The sequence below is a fragment of the Haliotis rufescens genome, unplaced genomic scaffold (genome assembly GCF_023055435.1).
Source record: "Haliotis rufescens isolate VD_foot unplaced genomic scaffold, xgHalRufe1.0.p SCAF_2, whole genome shotgun sequence".
Classification (NCBI taxonomy): Eukaryota; Metazoa; Mollusca; class Gastropoda; order Lepetellida; family Haliotidae; genus Haliotis; species Haliotis rufescens.
Window position 1 is genome coordinate 9,935,394 of NW_025963890.1, and position 22,356 is coordinate 9,957,749.

A 22,356-nucleotide genomic window follows, 5' to 3' on the forward strand; every position below is an offset into this window, starting at 1 on the left:
ATGTCAACGACCGAAAATAAGAAGTCTCGATTATCTGCTGAAACATATTCCATTGGGCGTAAAAGTCAAAATAGCGGTGAAAATTATATGAATGGATCAGTGAAAATCAGTGATGACACCAGGTGTTCGCGAAAAGGGTAAGCATGTCCTGCCCTACCGGTATCACCCGCCATTCACACAATTTACTCACGATACAAACGCAAGTCTATATTTCTTCATGTAATACGTGCCCCAATGTATAAATATGTAAGCTATACAGCCACCATCAGGGCTCATGTTATATTTTCTTGTTGAAAGCTAAGGCACTAATAATGGTCATTCAGTCACATAAGTACACAGTACTTAAATACTATATATAAGATAGTTACGCGATAGGTCGCAAAAAATAAGGGGGGGGGGGGGGGGGGGGGGGGGGCAAATAATTACTGGTACTAAGTATTACTTGTCCCCAACTTGTTTTTTACATGGTTCAAATAAAACTGTTTTCTAAAAAAAAAAAAATTCCCACCCCCCATCCCCCACGGCTAGCTACGGCACTGACGTACGAGCAAGACCGTAACCGAAAATGAAACTTTTACTATATGTCTGTTTAGGATTTTTTTTGTACATCTCCTCATGAAAATCAGCTTGTGTCAAGGACTTGCTCATTTTCAAATATTGGTAAATGCTTCCTGAAAACTCCCAAATCAATCTTTTTATTCAATTCATCCTTACCTGTACACTTTGTCCTTAAATAGTGAGTGAGTGAGTATGGTTTTACGCCGCTTTTAGTAACATCACGGCGGGGGACACCAGAAATGGGCTTCACACATTGTACCATTGTCGGGAATCGAACCCGGGTCTTCGGCGTGACGAGAGGTTAACGCTTTAACCACTAGGCTTCCCGACCACCCCTTGTCTTGAAATAAGTCCCACACATGAAACTGTTGGAACTAACAAAGTCTCATTTATATCAACATACGACATAACTCTCATAACAATATCTGCTCACATGTTTGCTCGATTCTACAACTGTGCTTTACCTTTAGGCTCCAAATGCCCCTTTTATCACACTCATCAATATTTTACACAGTTAAACCTTGAATAAAGGTCTTATAGGATCCGACCATTTGATATTCTGAGGGTCTGTGATATAAATTAAAAAACATTGCCCCCCCCCCCCCCCCCAAAAGGCGTTCACTTCTAAATACATATTCCAAATTTTTTTTACTCTTCTCTTCATGCGCTGAAATATATTATGATTCAAACAAAAGTATAAAAATCAATGCAAAAATACTGCGAGAACATTTTCATCATAATGACCCATAATGACCCCCAAAAACCAGTGGTGAGGCTGACTCGGTCATGCAGTCTGTGGGGATTTGGGGCTGAATATAAACTATGTGCCGCATGTCCGTATCAATGTGGTAGTCTGTATGTTGACACGGACATTATTACATCTGCAGCATCAACAAGTTAGACAAATGTACTCAATTGGTAATGTGTAAGGTAAATTGTCTACTACAAATAGTTTATTATCATAACTAGGAAATAATTTATTTATGTATCATAAATATTCTTAAACAAAGTGGGCGGTGTGGTAGCTTAGTGATGTTGCTGGAGTAGAGCTAAAAGTGGCAATACCATACCCCATCACTGAAAGTGATTCAGAAACTTAAGGAGGTTTCAACATTGTTATCATCTCCCTATGACAACATGAATAATGTCTCTGTACAGTGGTAATACAGACCACATGGCCCATGGTCTCATAGCTTTACGGTAGCGTTTTGGTGGTAACATTTACGGGTCGGCTTGTTTTGTCCACGTTGCTGTCTCGTTGCTTAAAGCAGCTTACAGGGATGTGTGTGCAATCCTCACACACTAAAGTCGTTCCAGTAGCCCCAAAACATGGGCCTATGCCAAAGACATTGGCCTCTTCTGAGCTCGAGCGTCCCCTAGAAGTCGTCCATAGGCGCTGTTGATCACGTACAGCGATCTTGACGTCACCTTGCGATTCGTTGGTTTGGTTGTTATGGTAACAGAAGAGGTGGACTTGGCTACCGTTTCCTGGGAGATCATCTCTTCGTGTGCGCACTTCTTAGCTTCTGCTACTGCCTGTCTGAAGATGTTTAGTCTCCCCGCAATTAGGAATATTGACACATCCTTGAGGAATCGTTCCCAGTTGACGGAGCTGTAACGAAGAAAGTTCAATTTACATTTACAGAATTGTACTGAATCTTAACGCTGGCAGAATATGTCACATTTCGCTGACAGAATACGCCACATAAATTCGGACATAATAAGTCACTGTTATGAAATTTGAAATTATGTTCCTGATAACTTATATGAGTGAGTTGTTTTTTTACGCTTCTTTTATAACTATTTCAGTAATATCAGGGGTTGTCACATTGTTGATGGGTCAAGGCTCAAAATGATGCACAGTCAGAACGTTTTAAGGGAGGAGGATTTATTCGAATCCTGGATCAGCGGATACTTGAAAAATAAGGGACGCCACTCTGATAGCCAAAAGCGGCGCCTCAAAGTGATCACTATAAGTGATTACTGTGTAGTGCCTCGTCAGCAATTATGTTGCTCACTGAGACGTATCTCATATGAGTATGTATAAATGTATTCGATAAGTCATGTACAAAAAATGTACATCGTGATGGCTTCATATTCCGTTTTTAAGACTCTTCGTCCTGCTATAATACAACTACCCACCACTGCACATACCTATGTCAAAATCAAGTTCATTTAGTCCCAGAAAAATAAAGTTATCAAATAAATTTCTACAAAACAAAAAGTAAAATCCAAATGGAGCCGAGAAAAATGCTTAATTTTAGGTCTAGAGCTGAGGCAATCTAGACTAGCTAAATCATTCTAGACTTGAGCTGGGTTTATTATTTAATTTATTCACCAGAGCTATATGACCCCACGTGTACGAGGTTATTGTATATAGCTGAATACATCAATTTTGAGTTCGTCTGACTCTGTATTGCGAGACATAATTAGAGTCAAAAACAGGTAGTGCTGCAAAATAACCGATGGCTAGATAGTATGGTATCAGCTTGTTTAGTATAATTGTAGCAACGTTTCGGTACAGTTGTAGTAACGAATCTGATTATCCATGCTATCTTGTCATCAGCGACATCCAACTTCTAAATGCCCGTCACAGATCTCATGGCATAATGGCATCTTCAATCTGTCTCACAAACTCACCCTGTGAGGTCGTCGTCGGCAAATATTATCTTGTCTTGTCTGTAGGTCACGTGGAATATCTGATCACTGGAAAGGAAAGTATTTCGTTTACATGCAGCTGAAACTATATATACGTTAGAGATAACTTATGTTATATCATTGTTGGTACCCCACCCGCAGACTAGCAAATGGACAAGTGTTTGCCTGTTGTTCAACGCCTCATACTACGATGCACAAGGTGACATACGGGAATTATAGATATCTATAGGGTTTGTTTGTTGTTTAACGCCGCACTCAGCAATATTGCAGCTATTTGACGGCGGTCTGTAGATAATCGAGTCTGGACCAGGCAATCCAGTGATTGACATCAAGAGCATCGATCACGATCACATGTATCAACCAAGTCAGCGAGCCTGACCACCCATTCCGTTAGTCGCCTCATACTACAAGCATGCGTTGATGAAGACCAATTCTAACCCGGATCATCACGCGGTCGGTCAATTATAAGACTGTGTTGACAATAAGTGGAATCATTTTTCGTTTTAATTTAAGCTGCTACTGAATAGCAATTTATGTTTTCCCGTAACTTTCGAGAATTACCCTTAGTTTCACCTGCGGTCCAACACAGTTGGAAACATGAAGAAACTCGGTAGAAGGTAAACACATGTATGACGTGCTATGAGACGCATGAAGCAAACACAAACACAATTGCATGTATCCAAGTGATGGTGTAGCAGGAATAAACTTTTGAAACGAATGACTTTAATTCTTAATGTTCTCTCACGAACAGACTGGAATATAAGGATGGGCGTTAATCAGTAACATACATCCGTTCATCCGAAAAGTCCGGATGAACGAGATTTCATCTTATTCAATAGTTACGTCACACAGAAATGAATGCTCAAATAATCCATGACCTATTTAACCCTGACCGATGTAACTAGCGATCAAACCTGTTCTGGGTTTTTTTCACAATACGTTCATAAAATGCGCTCGTATCAAGTGAATAGCTACACACCAATGTAATAGCAAAGTAGCTTCATTGGTTGCTAACGTAACAAGTTGGAACCTAGCATGGGGACTTGTTGGAAATGTGTTTCAAAGTAGACACAACTCCTGTATTTTACTGTAAAGGTGACGTTTCGGTATAGACCCTTATACCTTTGTCAAGCAAGGAAATATATTTCATTTTTTAAAGTGAAATGTTTTGTATATATGGAGTCTGTGTCAGTAATATATCAAACGATTGTTAAAGACATCTTGGATTCCAACATTGACATGAGACTTTAAATGCTATATATAACACAGCTACGCGATAAGTCGCAAAGAACAATGATGAAGGAAGCGTGGTTTATTTCACGATAAAACCTTGTTCTATGATCGCAACTTGCGCTCGTCACTTGATGACGTCGTGTATTGGAAGACGTTATTTTCCTCATAGATTTAGCTGGACAACTCAGTGGCCGAACGATCTCATCCCAAAATGGAAGAGATATGACAATAGGTATTGGGAGAAAAGGTACAGTATATATATTAAGTAATATGTCAAACGATTGTAGACATCTTGGATTCCAGCATTGACACACAGGAGTCCGTATCTAAAAATAGACGCCCTCATGCATATTCATGACCATCTCCACACGCGAGCCCGAAGGCTCCTGTGATTGACACGAGACATTTAGTGGTAAACAGTTTCCTTACAACACGCCTTGAAAGAAATTTTACGTACGCTTCAGTGACTATTGACATTATTAGAGATGGTTGACGTTACTGTAGTGTTGTACAAATGGTTTTCAATTACATTTATTGGTGTTTTTTTCTGTGTACCGCAGCCTTTTAGTCCAGACATCACCTTTCGCAATGTAAATATATTACACAGCCCTGTTCAATAAAGGTCGTGCAGATGATATATTGTGCGACATAGTCTGTCTTACAGACCCTGATACAAATATATATCAAATACAGCCCATGCAAGTCTATAATGTTTGGCAAGTCTAGATCACTGCAGTATCAGAAAGAAGAGAGTCACTGGGCTCCTTTTTATTATATTTTTATTAAGATTACTGAACAACTGTTGTTGTTTTTTGTACGATATGTTCATTTCAGAGACTAGATGTTATTCTATGTGCGACACTGCGATATGAGTTTCACGCTCTCACTGGAAGCTAACCTTACTTCTGCTCACAGTGGGCGTTTTGGCACCCTGTTGACGCCTCGCATCAAGATGGTCCTGTTATATCTTTGTTTGCCTTTCTTCAAGGCAGCATACGGGACTCACAATAAATATTCGAATAAGTGCTGTGCTTGTATATTTCGGAAGGTACTCTGATCTTAACCCAGACAGCGTTGTTTGGAATCAAGTTTTATTTTTTTAATATTGTTTCAAATGCCTCTCTTGATGCCTGTCTACGTTGCGTTTGTTTAACCGGCGTATATTCTAAGAGTTTTCGGTAGGTTATGATAAGGGCAGGGATAGCTTGAGAATTATAACGTAAAAACTTTGTCAACACAGCAGTAAAGTGTCAAAAGTTCCTTTTGCTATTCAAGATTCCTTTTCAATACTTGTTTAGGCGGTTCCAATGAGATAAAAAGTCTTGAGTTTGCAAGTCTGCAAGTCTGCAAGTAGGATTTATGTCAATTTGAAAGTTAGGTTCAATTCCGTGATGTAATTCATAAGCTGCACTTATAATTAATAACATTAGTTATGAAACATTCTATACACCTCAGACAAGAGCCGAGGTGATGCCCTTTGCTATATAGTAAACACGAACTATTGTTTGCGTTTTCAAAGAAACATATGTTCAAATGAGAGTAGGGTTCATTTCCGTAGTTCAACTAAAGTTTGATAAATATTACAGTGCTGAACGAGTGTCTTTTACTATTCATGATGGTTTTAATTTTTAGATTTTTCATTTCCATTTTTTTTTCAAATTTCCCATTTTGGACATCAAATGAAGGTAAAGTCAATTTTCGGAACGTAACTCATAAAAGGTTCAATAATTAACATAAAACTTTGCATACACCAGGTAACTGCTCAGTTGGTGCCTTTGGCCATACAGGATTATATAATAGATGAAGTTGTGGGGTTTACCTGGCAGATATTTCAACAGAACAAGCGGAGCTAAAATTGGAAATACTTTGTTTGTTTGTTTGTTTGTTTGTTGTGTGCCGCCCTCAGCACTATTCCAGCTATATGCAGAAATAGCAGTGTTCCTTACTATATTACACACATACCGTGGCATTTAACAGCATTCACACATTCATACAACCGCATTATCCTCCTCTTAGTAAGAGGTCACTGGTGGCCCACTTCTAAGGCGTCGCAATTCGCTGAGCAGAGTTGCGTCCCTTGGACACGCTAGAAACCTATGATTGTGGGTTCAAATCCCGGTTCGCCACGATTATTTTTCTAGGTTTGTCAGCACCATACCCGTCCTCGTGGCTTTCACTAAAGTGGTATTCCATCACTTCGGGATTTCCTCCCACATCAAGCTGACTCACCCTGATAGAACTGTAATACTGTTCAAAGCGGCCTTCAACCCAACTCACTCACTCACACTTTTGTTAGTAGACCCTACTGCAAACTAGGTTCATGAAAAGTCAGCGTTTGCGTGACAACATAAGTGAACGACCATATTACTTACAACTGTGACGTCAGACGCAGTAAATCGTCGCGAGATACGTCCCCCCGTCCAGTCTTGTCGCGTGGTTTGACCATCTGTCTGGCACACTCAATCTCGGGGTCGCTCAGGTAGCGGACCAGGGAGTTCTGGAAAACGTGAAAATACAACATATGTCTCATCATTGGGTGCACAGACCAGCGTCCTGCTCGAGAGACAGTACAAACGAACGCAACAAACGCGAAAATGATAACGAGTCACAGGTAGGGTGAATCCTACAGGTGAATTTAGAATCGTAAATTAAGAACCGATAGTACAATCATTCAAATGCGGCCATAGTTAAATTTCGGTATTGATCGGCAGTAAGAACTATAGCTCGTGGTTTAGCGCAGAGGTCAGTGTGTCCTGCCTAAAACAATGTACAAATTGCGTCCATATTGAAAATTCGACATGCAAGAAGAACGTGTGTCCCTGAATGAATGGATTTTGTTTTCATCACACTTTCAAAACATTTGTATTTCCTTCCTTCATCTAATGGCAGTAAAACCCATGTTTGATGGTGGCTAAAAATGAAACAAACAAGAAATGGTTATTAAGTGGGGATGTATTTGATACGGGTATTATAGTTGTGTTTTGGACCTTAAGTTTGCTGCGTTTCGGCGACTGTTTTCATCCTAGTAACGTTCTGATAAAGTTTGTAATTAGTTGCTCAAATCCAGTTTTCAAGGGTATACTTTCTGCACGGCTGTTAATTATAGTATAAAAGGTTAAAAAAAATAGTCCCAGTCTTTTAGTTTGATTCGCGACATAATTGTATCAGGAGCATCGAAGGGGTGCCCTCGGTGTGACGAGCGAATTCCTTAACGGCTCAACTACCCTACCACCCCCTTGTGAGTACCATGCATAATAAACAATATTAACGAACGTAAAATATATTGTTTATGAGGACAAAAATGACATATTAATTGTGCCTATTTAAACATGTACATTGATATTTACAGCATGTGTAAGCTATGGGTTACTAATACTATAGCCAAACGGTCTGCAAAGTAAACCGGTAGACGCGCTGACCAAGTACAGAGAGGGGTTTATTCTACGCCGAACACGACAAGTGCCATTTCCTGTTTGTCTCGGAAACGAGGCGGAAAACATACTAGTCTTGAAGATCCTATTAGCAGTAGATCTGTTATTATTCTGGGGTCGTGGAGGTCAACCAGCAACTATTGTTGCAGTCGAGGCAATTAAATCATGGACAAGTTTTTCGACGATTGCTCAGATAAAAGGAAAATAACCCTTTGATTCATAAACATTTAATTGTAATTTCGTTCGTTCATAAATCTGATTCACGATTAGGTCATACGCTGGTTGACGCTCGTGAATTTTGCACACTTAGCATTTTATTATGTGTGTCAATAATACGCGTTTGCTTGTTTTGTTTGTTTGTTTGTTGTTTAACGCCGCACTCAGCAATAATCCAGCTATATGACGGCGGCAATAAATAATACACGTTGTGTTACTGTTGATTTATGAATTTGAATAGAAACAGAATTATTAATTGGAAACACGCGACTCCTCGTATAATACCAATATGTCAGTACAAGGATGTAATATGTTTATGAAGTTTGACTATCACGGCTATGAATTTGTACGAACATTACATATAATTATTTCAATATTTGCGTACACGGACATATGCCAAAATAATGACAATGAATTGCGTACTTTATTTCTTCTTTCAAGCACTTTGAGAGATTCGTGATTAAGGAAGTTGCTCCAGGAGACACGGCCAGTTAACCCTTTGCTTAGTTGACTGACAACGAGCAGCTCATCCCTCAGCTCATCTGACGTCATTTCCGTTCCCAGCTGCCCTTTGTAGTGCTGCTTCCGGTAGGAGAAATATTGATCTCTGGTGAGATCTTCACCTGAATAGTGAGAAAAAGGCGGAGTTTCTGGTCATGACATTCTGTTAATTTATGGCTAATGTAAAATATTGAGCACAGTTCATCAAATATCGTTCAAGCACAAAGGGAGGGTTCTCTACTATGGGGAAAGACATGTCAGCTTTAAGTTTATACTTGAGAACAACACGCACCTGCTGTGACGTTACACTTGCGGAACATGTCGAGAAGTCCTATCATCTCTTCTTCCGTCAGCAGGTTGCTTACAGTGTCCTGTCGATAAACACGTAAAGATGGACTATACAGCGCGGGAACGTGTTATAATGAGGTGGACAATACACAGTGGGAACTTGTTATAGGGGGTGGATTGTACACAATACATGGAACGTGTTATAATGAGGTGGACAATACACAGTGGGAACTTGTTATCGTGGGGTAGATTGTACACAATGCATGGAACTTTGTATAATGAGGTGAACTGTACAAAGTGGGAACTTGTTATAGGGGGTGGATTGTTCATTGTGGGAACTTGTTATAGTGAGTATGGTTTTACGCCACTTTTAGCAATATCCCAGCAATATCACGGCGGGGGACACCAGAAATGGGCTTCACACATTGTACCCATGTGGGGAATCGAACCCGGGCCTTCGGCGTGACGAGCGAACGCTTTAACCACTAGGCTACCCCACAGCCCCGAACTTGTTACATAGTGAGTTGTATTGTTCATGGTGGGAACTTACTATAGTGAGGTGGACTGTACACAGATGGAACTTGTTATAGTGAGGTGAACTGTACACAGTGGCAACTTGTTATAGTTAGGTGGACTGTACATAGTGGGAATATGGTATAATGGTGTTGACTACTCAGTGGGAACTTGTTATAGTGAGGTGGACTGTACACAGTGGGAACTTGTTATAGTGAGGTGGACTGTACACAGTGGGAACTTGGTATAGTGAGGTGGACTGTACTCAGTGGGAACTTGGTATGGTGAGGTGGACTGTACACAGTGGGAACTTGGTATAGTGAGGTGAACTGTACACAGTGGGAACTTGGTATAGTGAGGTGGACTGTACACAGTGGGAACTTGGTATAGTGAGGTTGACTGTACACAGTGGGAACTTGGTATAGTGAGGTGGACTGTACACAGTGGGAACTTGTTATAGTGAGGTGGACTGTACACAGTGGGAACTTGGTATAGTGAGGTGGACTGTACACAGTGGGAACTTGGTATAGTGAGGTGGACTGTACACAGTGGGAACTTGGTATAGTGAGGTGGACTGTACACAGTGGGAACTTGGTATGGTGAGGTGAACTGTACACAGTGGGAACTTGGTATAGTGAGGTGAACTGTACACAGTTGAAACAGTGAGGTCAACCGAGACAAGTATTTGGGAAATATGTTTTTATTTTTCACCGAGCATTTTTGCTGGACACACTGTTTGATCATTAAACTTATTTAACCAACCGTTTTGATAAAGGATGGACGCCATGTCTAATAGTGTAAGATTTGAAATTCTGGGTTCAAACTTACACAAAGATGACAACTCCAACCGGATGCGGATTGGCTGGCATGCAGGTACCTCACAGCCTCGTTCTGGCATTGGCCGATTTTTGACAAACAACTCTCATGGTACACACGATAGCACACGGCGCATGAGTATACCTCACTTCCGGTATATACACTGCAAATGTGGCAAAGACTGTCGGGCGTCAACTGTGAAAGTTAAGAAAATAACAAATCTGTTTACAATTCACGTTTTGTATAATGTGTGAGAAGTGGACGAATAAAAGGACAAAATAAGATCGTTTATATCAATGTTTCTCGTTTTACCTAAGATCGTGAATGTGTGAATTTGATCTGTTTCAATTTCGTTTTACACAATTTAATGGGCGGATGCCCCCTATTTCATACTCTAACACAAACAAACCAGAGCCGACCACTAACACAGTCCCAATGAGGTGTAGGGACTTTGTAATTGCCTCATGGATTCTCTCATTCGTTATATTAACTGTGTATCGTTATGCAACATCTACCCTTGAAGATCGGGTTAGAGTTGATTTTCAGCAACCCAAGATCGTCGTCTAAATGGAAAAGTTGGCCAGACTCGCTGACTTGGTAGATACATGTTATCGTATCCCAATTACGAAGATCAATGTTCATGATGTCAAACACTGGAGTGCAAGATCCTTACTCGATTATTTACACGCCGCCATCATGAAGAAGGAATTGTGCGACGTTAAACAACACACGTACAAACAACCACATACAATGCAACCTCGGAGAGTGAGTGAGTGAGTTAGATTCTACGTCGCGTTTAACAGTAGTTCAGATATACAAATATCACTGGTAAGAGGGTCGATATTCTGGGGTGGGGGGTTGGGGTGGTGGCTGGGATATTGTTATAAGATTAGATAGTTTTAGATATACAGCTGCAAATCCAGATTTTTTAAAATTGAACCTATGAGCTTGAATATGTGTTTTTTTTTAAGAAAAACACCTTGAAACTGTAATTTTTGTGGCAGACATTTTCTGGGTTCTTTAAACTGTCTGAATTATACCAGAAAACTCAATAAGTTTCTGCGACAATTATTTTTTGTTCAGACTATCAAACGTCAAGACTTGATATTCACAGGCCGTCGTAACAAAGTTAGATGCGTCTTTAAAGAACAAAATATTAACAGTTTCTAACAGGAAGGAAGCAGTGTGGCAAGTAGCCCAGACAATTACATGCACCATGGTTCCTGCAGGCAGCGGATGTAACAAAGAAACCTTACTATCAAGATATTCAAACTTTATGGTATTGTGCTTTCCTCGAGACCTTTTTAGTGATTTTAGCGCGTCACGTGTGATAATGTTGCTATTCCGTAAGGTATACAATAAGGAGTGTGTCAGAGAAATTGTTTTTGTTTTTATTTTTTGCACCACAGTCAACAATATTTAAGCTATAACACGGAATCTGTAAATAATAAAGTCTGGGACACCAGTGGTTGACGGCATGAAAATCATTGGTTACTTGGGGTCTATTCTGCCCCGGATGCCCACAGAGAAGATGTACACTGAGTGTCGTCTTACGCCGCTTTTAGCAATATTCCAGCAAAGTAGCGGCGGGGGTACAAGAAATTGGCTTCACACAATGTACCCATGTGGGGAATCGAACCCGGGTCTTCGGCATGACGAGCCAACACTCTAACCACTAAGCTAATCTTTTGGACGTATAAGAAACCAATCATTACACCTTATAGAATAGGTCTTCAGCAACCCACGCTTGCCGTAAAAGGCGACTATGCTTGTCGTAAAAGGTGACTAATGGGATCGGGTGGTCAGACTCACTGACTTGGTTGATGCATGTCATCGATCCCAACTGCGTGGATCGATGTTCATGATGTTAATCACTGGATTGTCTGGACCAGACTCGATTATTTACAGACCGCCGTCATATAGGTGGAATATTGCGTTAAACAACAAACAAACAAACCCTTTAGAAATCTATAATTCCCGTGTCTCACCTTGTGCGTCGTAGTGTACGGAATGTAAATGGGTTTGATCTCATCCGTTTCCACCCTCTCTTTCCGCACTATCTTACAGAAGTCACTGAAGCGTAGAGAGGTAGAGAGGGAGCTGTTGAGGTTGCTCTTCACTGCCGGTTCCGACTTGCTTCTCTGGAATACTCGCGTCCTGTCCGTCACCTTGACGCTGCTGCTCTGCGAGTCCCAGGGGATGATGTCGTTGCTGCTGTTGTTGACGCAGCTTTTCTTGCTTTTCCCGCCCTTTTTGGAGCTCCCCTTCCCCTTTCCAGACCCGTGAGCTGATTCAGACAATGTGACTGTCTTTATCTTACTTTTGTTGGATTTCCTACGGGAAGACGCGGAACCCATGGCGCAGATTGACCACAAATCAACCTTGTCAACTGCCGACTGTTCAAAGTTAAATATGGAAAGTGTTGTACGTAAATAAACCAGTTGTGCTTTCCGGTTTCGAGTAGATGTTGGAGTAGTGTTACAGGTGGTGCTTAAACTTGATCTTCTCCCTAGAGCAGCGTTGTTGAAAATACGTACAGGTCGATGTGAAGAAGCACGTATGAATGTAGATCAACTGAATGAAGCCGATCGTTCACAGCAAATAAGTGGTCAAGTCCAAATCCCAACAACTCTCAGGAGCACACAGTAGTGTGACCATGGGAAAACAAGCCATTAACACAATCACAGTCATTTCACCTCTTTGGTGAACTTTAACACACATAGCCAGTCTGTAGAAGAGGTCGGCGCGGGGCAGTCTCCATCCCAACAAGTACCCAGCAACTCGGGTTTTGGTACTGCTAGTCGCACTACACCAACGTTGGACGTGACTGGGGCGGCGAGCTCCCCGAGATACGCTCTACAAGGCCTGTGACTGTGTGGGTTTGACGGTCGCCTTGTATCCCGTGTAAGCATCTGTCCCGGTTTCCTTCCTCTGTGGACGTCATCAGCCTCGTGCTGTAAACAATAGTCACGAGACACGTGGCATGACAATCAAGTGGATTATCTAAGTGATGGGCACTTATTAGTTATTACTAATTATATACAATTTCAAGTGATGTGGCACTTATTACAGAATTATATAATGGCACTCATTCCTCAATAAGTGTGATGTACAGAAACTGTGCAGTTTCGTTTGTTTTATTTTCCAATGAAAGAACATGAAAATACTTTTTGCGGTCAATGCAGCATTCCTTACATCTGTGATTATTGAGGCTCATATTCAGAATGAGTGTGTTCTTTTCATGAACATCATTAACCATCTACTAGAGGGAGCGGATCCCAATCACATTCCATACTATAATTCTATTTGTATGTACGAGATACACTATTTACTCAGTGAAAAATGTTTCCGTTTGATATAGTTATAGCGTAACTACACAGATCTGAAGACCGATGTCAAGACAACATATCTTCCTGTTTGTTATACTTCGTCCACTTCCCCGTTATGTACAGGCTTTCCTTGTGCTAGGGAGGTGGCCGATCTAATCGGTAACTATAACTGCAATACCCGTGTCCTGATTATGTTGAAGTGCATTGGTAACAGCCTGTGTTCTGAGACCAGGGCTACTGGATTCTGGGAGCGGTGGGGTAGCCTCGTGCATGGTTAAAGCGTTTGCTCGTCACGCCGAAGGCTTGGGTTCAATTCCCCACATGGGTATACAATGTGTGAAGCACATTTATTGTGCACCGCTACACCGGTGAAGACTCAGTGTAGAATCGGTCTTCAGCAACCCATGCTTGTCGTAAGAGGCGACTAACGGGGTCTGGCTCGGTGACTTTGTTGCATCTTCCCAAGGCAAGGGAGTTAACTGACTATACAAGTTCAGTTTCCACCCTTGCCGAACTAGGCTGGTATTATGGAGTTACATTTTGGCTGGACTAACGAGTCTTCGCATAGTTCAATCAAAAGCGTGCAACCAGATCGAAATCCGGTTCGTGAACTGTGATGCGGATTTCCGTCGATTGCAGGATTTGCAAAGCATGTGCACTGTTAACTCGTTGTCAACAGATATTTTCCAAATCTTTTCATGTTTTTAATGAAGGTGCTCACGCATTGCGCAATGTAAGACCCGTTTCATCACAACATAGATCTTGATTAGAGATCAGATCGTCTTGACTGGGCGCCACTGTTTTGTTTGAAGCAAATGCAAGTGATACGAGAGATGGAATCTGATGGTCTAAAGGAGAGGCTTAGAAGGGACATAACTCGTAATAGCCACTGGTGGCGCTACGATAGAGCTCAGGAATTCCAGCCTAGTTTGGCAAGGGTGGAAACTGGACTTTTAAAGTCAGTTAACTCTCTTGCCTCGTGAAGATGACTTGGTTGATGCATGTCATCGTATCCCAATTGCGTAGATTGATTCTCACAATGTCAATAACTAGATGGTTTGACCAAGAATCGGAAATTGGTTTCACACATTGTACCCATTCGGGGTATCGAACCCACGCTTTCAACGTGACGAGCGACCGCTTTAACCACTGGGCTACCCCACCGCCCCTAGAAGCTTGAAAGGATTCGAGTCTGATGGTATTTACGGAGGAATGTAATATTAAGCGTGACAACGCACTCAGAACGTGCATATGTATGATTTACTGCTTTGCATATACGGAATAGGTTTTTGAAAATTTGTTTTATGTCCTGGTAATTAAATACTATATGTAACTCCCACTCGAATAAGGAAGCATGTTATTATAGACTCGAATGACACAACACTTTTTGTCGGAACTATTTTCAGTCTGCCTCAATAACTCCATGATTTACAGAGTAAGCTCGTTATTAAAATTCATTAAAGTGAGTGAGTATGGATATACCATGTGTCTCAAGACATTTCGTGACTCTCCCCCCGAAATGTGAGATGATATTTCACGAGTCACATGGAATATCCCATTTATTATTTACTAAACTGAGGGCCAAAAGAAACGTTACCAACATTAACTGATTTGCCACTTTGAAACGAAGATGCCAACCTGTTCAAAAACAGTAATGAACACATCTCACGAATACAGCCTTCATGTTCTCTGTCGTTCTTTGCACGTGCTTTGCGGATTTTGGGAGATATTGGTGTTTTTCAGCAATTTTTTAAAACATTCTTTCCTTATTTATATTGCAATTTCCGTGTATAAATTACGCACGGATCTGTTCCCTATCATTGGTTGCGAGCATTAACACCAACGAACATGCCAAGACTGACCGCTGTCCAGAGGGAGAGAGCCATAGGAATGCTGCAGATAGGAGCGACACAGAGAGCGGTTGCCATTAACATGAACTGCTCCAAGATGACCATTACCAGACTGGTCGCACGTCTCCGACAGACTGGCAGAGCCGCAGACAGACCACGGAGTGGCAGAAAAAGGTCACGACCCCGCAGGATGACCGCTTTTTACGGGTACTTCATCCGAGGAACAGATTTCTTACTGTGACGTCATCAACTGCCAACAGCTTAGGACATCCGGTCAGCAGACAAACAGTGACCAGACGACTACGACATTATGGTCTCCGGGCTTATCGCCCTTTACGTGCCAGATTGACGTGGTGCAGCCAAACTCAGCGATGGAAACACAGGGAATGGCGGCGAGTGCTGTTTAGTGACGAGAGCTGGTTCCAACTCTTCAAACCTGATGGGCGGACGCGAGTTTTTCGACGACGTGGTGAACGTACGGCTCCTTGTTGTGTCCAGAAGGTGGAACCTTACGGGGGCGGAATTGTGATGGTCTGGGGCGGCATTTGCGGGGACGAGAAGACGGAACTTGTTGTCATCGAAGGCAGTCTGACAGCACAACGGTACATTGACAATATCTTACGGCCAGTGGTTCTTCCTTTCATCCAGCGTCAACAACGGACGGTGTTCCAACAAGATAACGCCACACCCCATAAAGCCCGTATTACTAGAGACTTCCTCAACGCCAACAACGTGACTGTCCTGCCGTGGCCAGCTCGATCACCAGATCTGTCACCCATAGAGCATCTCTGGGACCAGCTGGGGCGTCGTCTTCGGAAACGTCAACATCCTCCCTTCACGAGACAAGCGTTCATCGTTGCCCTCCGTGAGGAATTGAATCGGATACCTGCAGTCGATGTGAGGACGCTTGTCTACTCAGTTCGACGCCGCATTCGAAGATGCATTGCCGCTCATGGAAGTTATATCCCGATTGAACGGTCTGGGCCGCCGTCACCTTAAAGTTGTAACCAATGTTGTTGATCGAATACTGGACGAATGACCCCTTGTCAAGAAATGCCCCTGTTGGAGGTCCAGGACTTTGTTGTTAAATCAGTAAATTCGCATTTGGCTGTTCTGAATGATGAATTTCTACAATACAATTGTTATAGCTGCTTCAAATTGTGTTGGTCATATTTTATCCTAGAAATATCGTTGGTAACATTTCTTTTGGCCGTCAGTTTAGTACTGTAGGTGTAGGTGGCTATCTAACACGCAGGGACATTTCACCACCCCTTATAACTGCTACTTAAAAAAGAAGTTCCGTGTTTGCCAAATCTTAATAAATATAAACAAAAGTAACAAAATATACTCACACGCAAAAGAAACGCAAGTGTTTTTAAGCAAATAGGTAACAAACACGGAACCATCAATTGATACGAGTTTTAGCATGTATTGAAGCCTGATGGTGTTATCAATATTTTTGGTTGCATTTTGGAAGCCCCGAGTAATAACGCAACGTAAAATTACGAATCGCCGAAACGCACCATTGCAATGAAGATGTGGTTATCATGCACCCATTTCTCGCGAAATCAAAAATGCGCGAACTGTCACGAACTGTAGTGGGTATAAAACTGTGGCCGATTCGTTGACCTACCACTCCTTGGTCAACAATGCCACGCCTAACTCAATTTCAGAGAAACCAGCTATCGGACGTTTGGAAGCTGGAGAATCTGTCCAAGATGTTGCCCGTCATTTCAACGTTAAGATAACCACAATTTACCGTCTCCTGCATCGATACAATGCTACACAGACCACAGATGACCTTCCTCGGAGCGGTCGTCCTAGGGTCACCACACCTCGACAAGATCGGCAGATTACCCGTCAACACCAGTGACATCCGTTCCTAACTGCAAGTGAAAGTGCTCGACAGACCATAGGAACACATAATCGATACATTAGCCGGGACACTGTGATCCGACGTCTCCGTTCCAACAACCTCAGATGTCGCCGACCAGCACGTCGTCCTGTTCTCCAACCACGGCATCGACAAGCACAACTTCAGTGGGCACAGGGTCATCACAATTGGCGTCATCGTGAGTGGAGGCGTGTCATCTTCTCTGATGAAAGTCGCTTTTGTGTCCCCCATGCAGACGGAAGAGTCAGAATTTGGCGGCATCGAGGTGATCGTTTCGCTGACAGAAACGTTGTGATCCATGGGGTGGACCTAGCCTCGTGATATGGGCAGGGATTGGACCTAATGCGAGACTTGGACCCATGTGCTTTCTGAATGTTGGTCAAGGTCGGGGACACGGCGTCACTGCTCAGTCACTGCAAGTGATCAGACCCCACGTTATTCCATTTTTTGCACAACATCAACAACACATTTTCCAGCAGGACAACGCTCGTCCCCATGTTGCCAGAGCTACCATGGCCTTTCTGCAACAACACAACATCCGTGTTGTACCGTAGCCAGCCCTCAGCCCTAATCTGAACCCAATCGAACACTTGTGGGATGAGGTTCAAAGGCGTCTGCACAATGTGCGCCCAGTCCCTACAACTGCCGATGAACTACGCACAGCTGCTCTGGATGTGAGCAGGAGGATCCCTAGGGCCTTCACAAATCGTCTGATCCACTCAATGTACAGGAGATGTGTGGCAGTGATCAATGCTAATGGTGGTCACACCAGGTGTTGACTGACATTATGGGTATTGACCCGAAACTGTGTAAGCCCTTAACATTTGAAAAAAACAATTATGTCATCTGCCTGTCAATTTTTTGTCAATCTTGCCCTATTAGTATCTCTTGTCTTTACTGTTGAAAATAAATAACATGTATACTGCATACTCGACTGCGTGTGAGTATATATTTGAGGTAAAAAAATTGGATAACATTTTCTATAAAACAAAAAATATTCTTGAAATCTACGAGACCGTTCTTGGAATACACGATGGTCAAGCAACAAAAAAATGGCGCATTAAAAATGCGGAACGAAAAGTTTCAACTGACGTGTTAAATGAGAAATTTACAGTTTATAACGAAACATTTTCAAGAGAATAAAAAAACGATCAGAAGCGATATTAATTCCACAAATGACCATCTGTCATTATTTCTCTGTGTCAATGTGGAACTAAGGTAAAAAGAAAGTCAACAGTTTGTGTTTGTGTAACACTTACGTTAAAGGGGAGATAATTTTCAGGGAGGTAACTCTTGTATGACAATTTTCCGTGAAAGTGTTATTTTTACTGCAGTGAAACAGCAAGTGTTGTGTTCACTGCAATGAAAATATCCCTTTTTACACTGAAGTATATTATAAATAACACATTCGTCTTATTTTGTCAAATAACATGTTTAGATCTTGGATAAGAAAATACCAATATTCTCAGCAGTTAAATATTGGAATACATTAGCATATTTAACCTACATTCATTGACCTTCACATTTATGCTTGTCTGACCTACTTAGAAGTGAGATACCATATTGATAAAGATGAGTGAGTGAGTCAGTTAACTTTACCGCCGCTATACCATGGTGTCAGCTTGATGCAAGAGGACAGGCGGAAGTGGAGCGGGCCTCAGAGGTTTACCACTTGGGTAAAACCTATGAGTCAGGAATATCGCTGATAAACCTTGACATGAGAATACACCAGTTCTGATTGAAAGTTCTCTTCTAAGATGGTCACTTTTCCAAAGAGCCAAGCATGTATATTCTGTAATTTGTGAGGTGTCACTCAGATAATATCCAGATAAAAGTGTAAAAGGTTGCATTTTCAACTTCCAAGAGTAGTTCAGTTGCACCTGAAATGAACCATTTCATACCACTTTGACTGTTTATCCGTCATGTATTGCACGTGAATGGGCTACACAGCCATGTTTTGTGTAGCTTTTTTCATCATCTTCAATATTGCACTTGTCATTGTTTTAATGTGTCAATCTTTCCAGTTTCATAGGCATAAACATGTTCTTCAACTCTTAATCACATTGTCAACATACTCAGATCTATTGACCCTTGTTGGCATATGTTCATGTAAATAATTATTTTATGGTCTCTGCTCAGAGTTGTTAACGTTTTATCGAGGAGTGTGGATTTATTTGATATCAAGACACTCCGGTAAGATTTTATTAATCATCCAACATCATTCTTCCAACCTTTTCATCTTGTAAATTGTAACAAGCAGTGTTCTGTGTGTAAAAAGAACAGCTAAGCTGCTTCAGTGGTAAATATTAGTGATGTCAATTGATTGTGACATCATGTTACCAGACGATGTCACAATGGTCTGTGATGAAAACTCATTGCAGCTATATCTCCTAGGAGATACTGCTGGATCTCACCCAATATCTCCAGTGGAAGCCAGTTTTGGATGATAAATTCTCATCACACTTTGAAACAATACACAACTATTGTGGATTCCTCGTCTAAATATACTGAACAAGAAACGTTCCTTTGACATTGAATAATATTTAATGCAAAGTAATGTTTTTTACCAAATCTGAAACAATTTCAGTTTGCAACAGATAAAAGACTCCTGTAAGTGTTCAAATGGTTTAATTTGCCAAACTAACTTGCGTGAATTTCATAACAAAAACATGAACATCTTCCCTTGTGGTGATCAGCTTGTGACATAGGACAAGTCAGCTGTCTTCCTTCATGGTGTTCAGCTTTTGACATATGACAAGCCAGCTGTCTTCCTTCATGGTGTTCAACTTGTGACATAGGACAAGCCAGCTGTCTTCCCATATGGTGTTCAGCTTTTGACATAGGACAAGCCAGCTGTCTTTCCTTATGGTGTTCAACTTGTGATGCAGGACAAGCCAGCTGTCTTCCTTCATGGTGTTCAACTTGTGATGCAGGACAAGCCAGCTGTCTTCCTTCATGGTGTTCAACTTGTGACATATGACAAGCCAGCTGTCTTCCCTTATGGTGTTCAACTTGTGATGTAGGACAAGTCAGCTGTCTTCCTTCATGGTGTTCAACTTGTGACATAGGACAAGTCAGCTGTCTTCCTTCATGGTGTTCAACTTGTGATGTAGGACAAGCCAGCTGTCTTCCTTCATGCTGTTCAACTTGTGATGTAGGACAAGTCAGCTGTCTTCCTTCATGGTGTTCAACTTGTGACATAGGACAAGTCAGCTGTCTTCCTTCATGGTGTTCAACTTGTGATGTAGGACAAGCCAGCTGTCTTCCTTCATGGTGTTCAACTTGTGATGTAGGACAAGCCAGCTGTCTTTCCTTATGGTGTTCAACTTGTGATGCAGGACAAGCCAGCTGTCTTCCTTCATGGTGTTCAACTTGTGACATAGGACAAGCCAGCTGTCTTCCTTCATGGTGTTCAGCTTTTGACATAGGACAAGCCAGCTGTCTTTCCTTATGGTGTTCAACTTGTGATGCAGGACAAGCCAGCTGTCTTCCTTCATGGTGTTCAACTTGTGATGCAGGACAAGCCAGCTGTCTACCTTCATGGTGTTCAACTTGTGACATATGACAAGCCAGCTGTCTTCCCTTATGGTGTTCAACTTGTGATGTAGGACAAGCCAGCTGTCTTCCTTCATGGTGTTCAACTTGTGATGTAGGACAAGCCAGCTGTCTTCCTTCATGTTGTTCAACTTGTGATGTAGGACAAGCAAGCTGTCTTCCCTTATGGTGTTCAACTTGTGATGCAGGACAAGCCAGCTGTCTTCCTTCATGTTGTTCAACTTGTGATGTAGGACAAGCCAGCTGTCTTCCCTTATGGTGTTCAACTTGTGATGTAGGACAAGTCAGCTGTCTTCCTTCATGTTGTTCAACTTGTGATGTAGGACAAGCAAGCTGTCTTCCCTTATGGTGTTCAACTTGTGATGCAGGACAAGCCAGCTGTCTTCCTTCATGTTGTTCAACTTGTGATGTAGGACAAGCCAGCTGTCTTCCCTTATGGTGTTCAACTTGTGATGCAGGACAAGCCAGCTGTCTTCCTTCATGTTGTTCAACTTGTGATGCAGGACAAGCCAGCTGTCTTCCTTCATGTTGTTCAACTTGTGATGTAGGACAAGCCAGGTGTCTTCCTTCATGGTGTTCAACTTGTGATGTAGGACAAGCAAGCTGTCTTCCCTTATGGTGTTCAACTTGTGATGCAGGACAAGCCAGCTGTCTTCCTTCATGTTGTTCAACTTGTGATGCAGGACAAGCCAGCTGTCTTCCTTCATGTTGTTCAACTTGTGATGTAGGACAAGCCAGGTGTCTTCCTTCATGGTGTTCAACTTGTGATGTAGGACAAGCAAGCTGTCTTCCCTTATGGTGTTCAACTTGTGATGCAGGACAAGCCAGCTGTCTTCCTTCATGTTGTTCAACTTGTGATGCAGGACAAGCCAGCTGTCTTCCTTCATGTTGTTCAACTTGTGATGTAGGACAAGCCAGGTGTCTTCCTTCATGGTGTTCAACTTGTGATGTAGGACAAGCCAGCTGTCTTCCTTCATGGTGTTCAACTTGTGATCTAGGACAAGCCAGCTGTCTTCCTTCATGGTGTTCAACTTGTGATCTAGGACAAGCCAGCTGTCTTCCTTCATGGTGTTCAACTTGTGATGCAGGACAAGCCAGCTGTCTTCCTTCATGGTGTTCAACTTGTGATGTAGGACAAGCAAGCTGTCTTCCTTCATGGTGTTCAACTTGTGATCTAGGACAAGCCAGCTGTCTTCCTTCATGGTGTTCAACTTGTGATCTAGGACAAGCCAGCTGTCTTCCTTCATGGTGTTCAACTTGTGATGCAGGACAAGCCAGCTGTCTTCCTTCATGGTGTTCAACTTGTGATGCAGGACAAGTCAGCTGTCTTCCTTCATGGTGTTCAACTTGTGATCTAGGACAAGCCAGCTGTCTTCCTTCATGGTGTTCAACTTGTGATGTAGGACAAGCCAGCTGTCTTCCTTCATGGTGTTCAACTTGTGATGTAGGACAAGCCAGCTGTCTTCTTTCATGGTGTTCAACTTGTGATCTAGGACAAGCCAGCTGTCTTCCTT

At 42.1% G+C, this 22,356-nt stretch overlaps 2 protein-coding genes across 3 annotated transcripts; one reads left to right on the top strand and one right to left on the bottom strand.

Moving 5' to 3' along the window:
• Nucleotides 1-540: 540 nt before the first annotated feature.
• On the bottom strand, nt 541-13,134 carry LOC124136162 (PHD finger protein 24-like). Of its 2 annotated transcripts, XM_046501994.2 has the most exons (7): nt 12,203-13,132; nt 10,227-10,409; nt 8,890-8,968; nt 8,520-8,719; nt 6,822-6,946; nt 3,199-3,264; nt 541-2,170 (listed from the first exon to the last, which is right to left on the bottom strand). In XM_046501994.2, the coding sequence occupies exons 1-7, from the start codon at nt 12,569-12,571 to the stop codon at nt 1,894-1,896; spliced, it is 1,299 nt and encodes a 432-aa protein (XP_046357950.2). In that variant the 5' UTR covers nt 12,572-13,132; the 3' UTR covers nt 541-1,893. The 2 variants fall into 2 exon arrangements, with proteins under 2 accessions (XP_046357950.2, XP_046357951.2); XM_046501995.2 differs by lacking the exon at nt 3,199-3,264 and having other exon boundaries at nt 12,203-13,134.
• Nucleotides 13,135-20,169: 7,035 nt separating this feature from the next.
• LOC125381869 (keratin-associated protein 10-1-like) lies at nt 20,170-21,385 on the top strand. The gene is made up of 3 exons (XM_048399200.1): nt 20,170-20,290; nt 20,941-21,280; nt 21,346-21,385. The coding sequence occupies exons 1-3, from the start codon at nt 20,170-20,172 to the stop codon at nt 21,383-21,385; spliced, it is 501 nt and encodes a 166-aa protein (XP_048255157.1).
• The last annotated feature ends 971 nt before the right edge of the window (nt 21,386-22,356 follow it).

What these genes read in the sequence shown, in the direction of transcription:
- LOC124136162 (XM_046501994.2), bottom strand. Translation starts at nt 12,571, where the DNA reads ATGGGTTCCGCGTCTTCCCGTAGGAAATCCAACAAAAGTAAGATAAAG. An exon ending in GTTGGAGTTGTCATCTTTGT is followed by an intron (nt 8,969 to 10,226) that starts GTAAGTTTGAAC and finishes GTTTATCGACAG; the next exon opens with GACACTGTAAGCAACCTGCT. An exon ending in TGCTTGAAAGAAGAAATAAA is followed by an intron (nt 6,947 to 8,519) that starts GTACGCAATTCA and finishes CACGTTTTCCAG; the next exon opens with AACTCCCTGGTCCGCTACCT.
- LOC125381869 (XM_048399200.1), top strand. Translation starts at nt 20,170, where the DNA reads ATGCAGGACAAGCCAGCTGTCTTCCTTCATGGTGTTCAACTTGTGATG. An exon ending in GCCAGCTGTCTTCCCTTATG is followed by an intron (nt 20,291 to 20,940) that starts GTGTTCAACTTG and finishes CTTGTGATGTAG; the next exon opens with GACAAGCCAGCTGTCTTCCT. An exon ending in GCCAGCTGTCTTCCCTTATG is followed by an intron (nt 21,281 to 21,345) that starts GTGTTCAACTTG and finishes CTTGTGATGCAG; the next exon opens with GACAAGCCAGCTGTCTTCCT.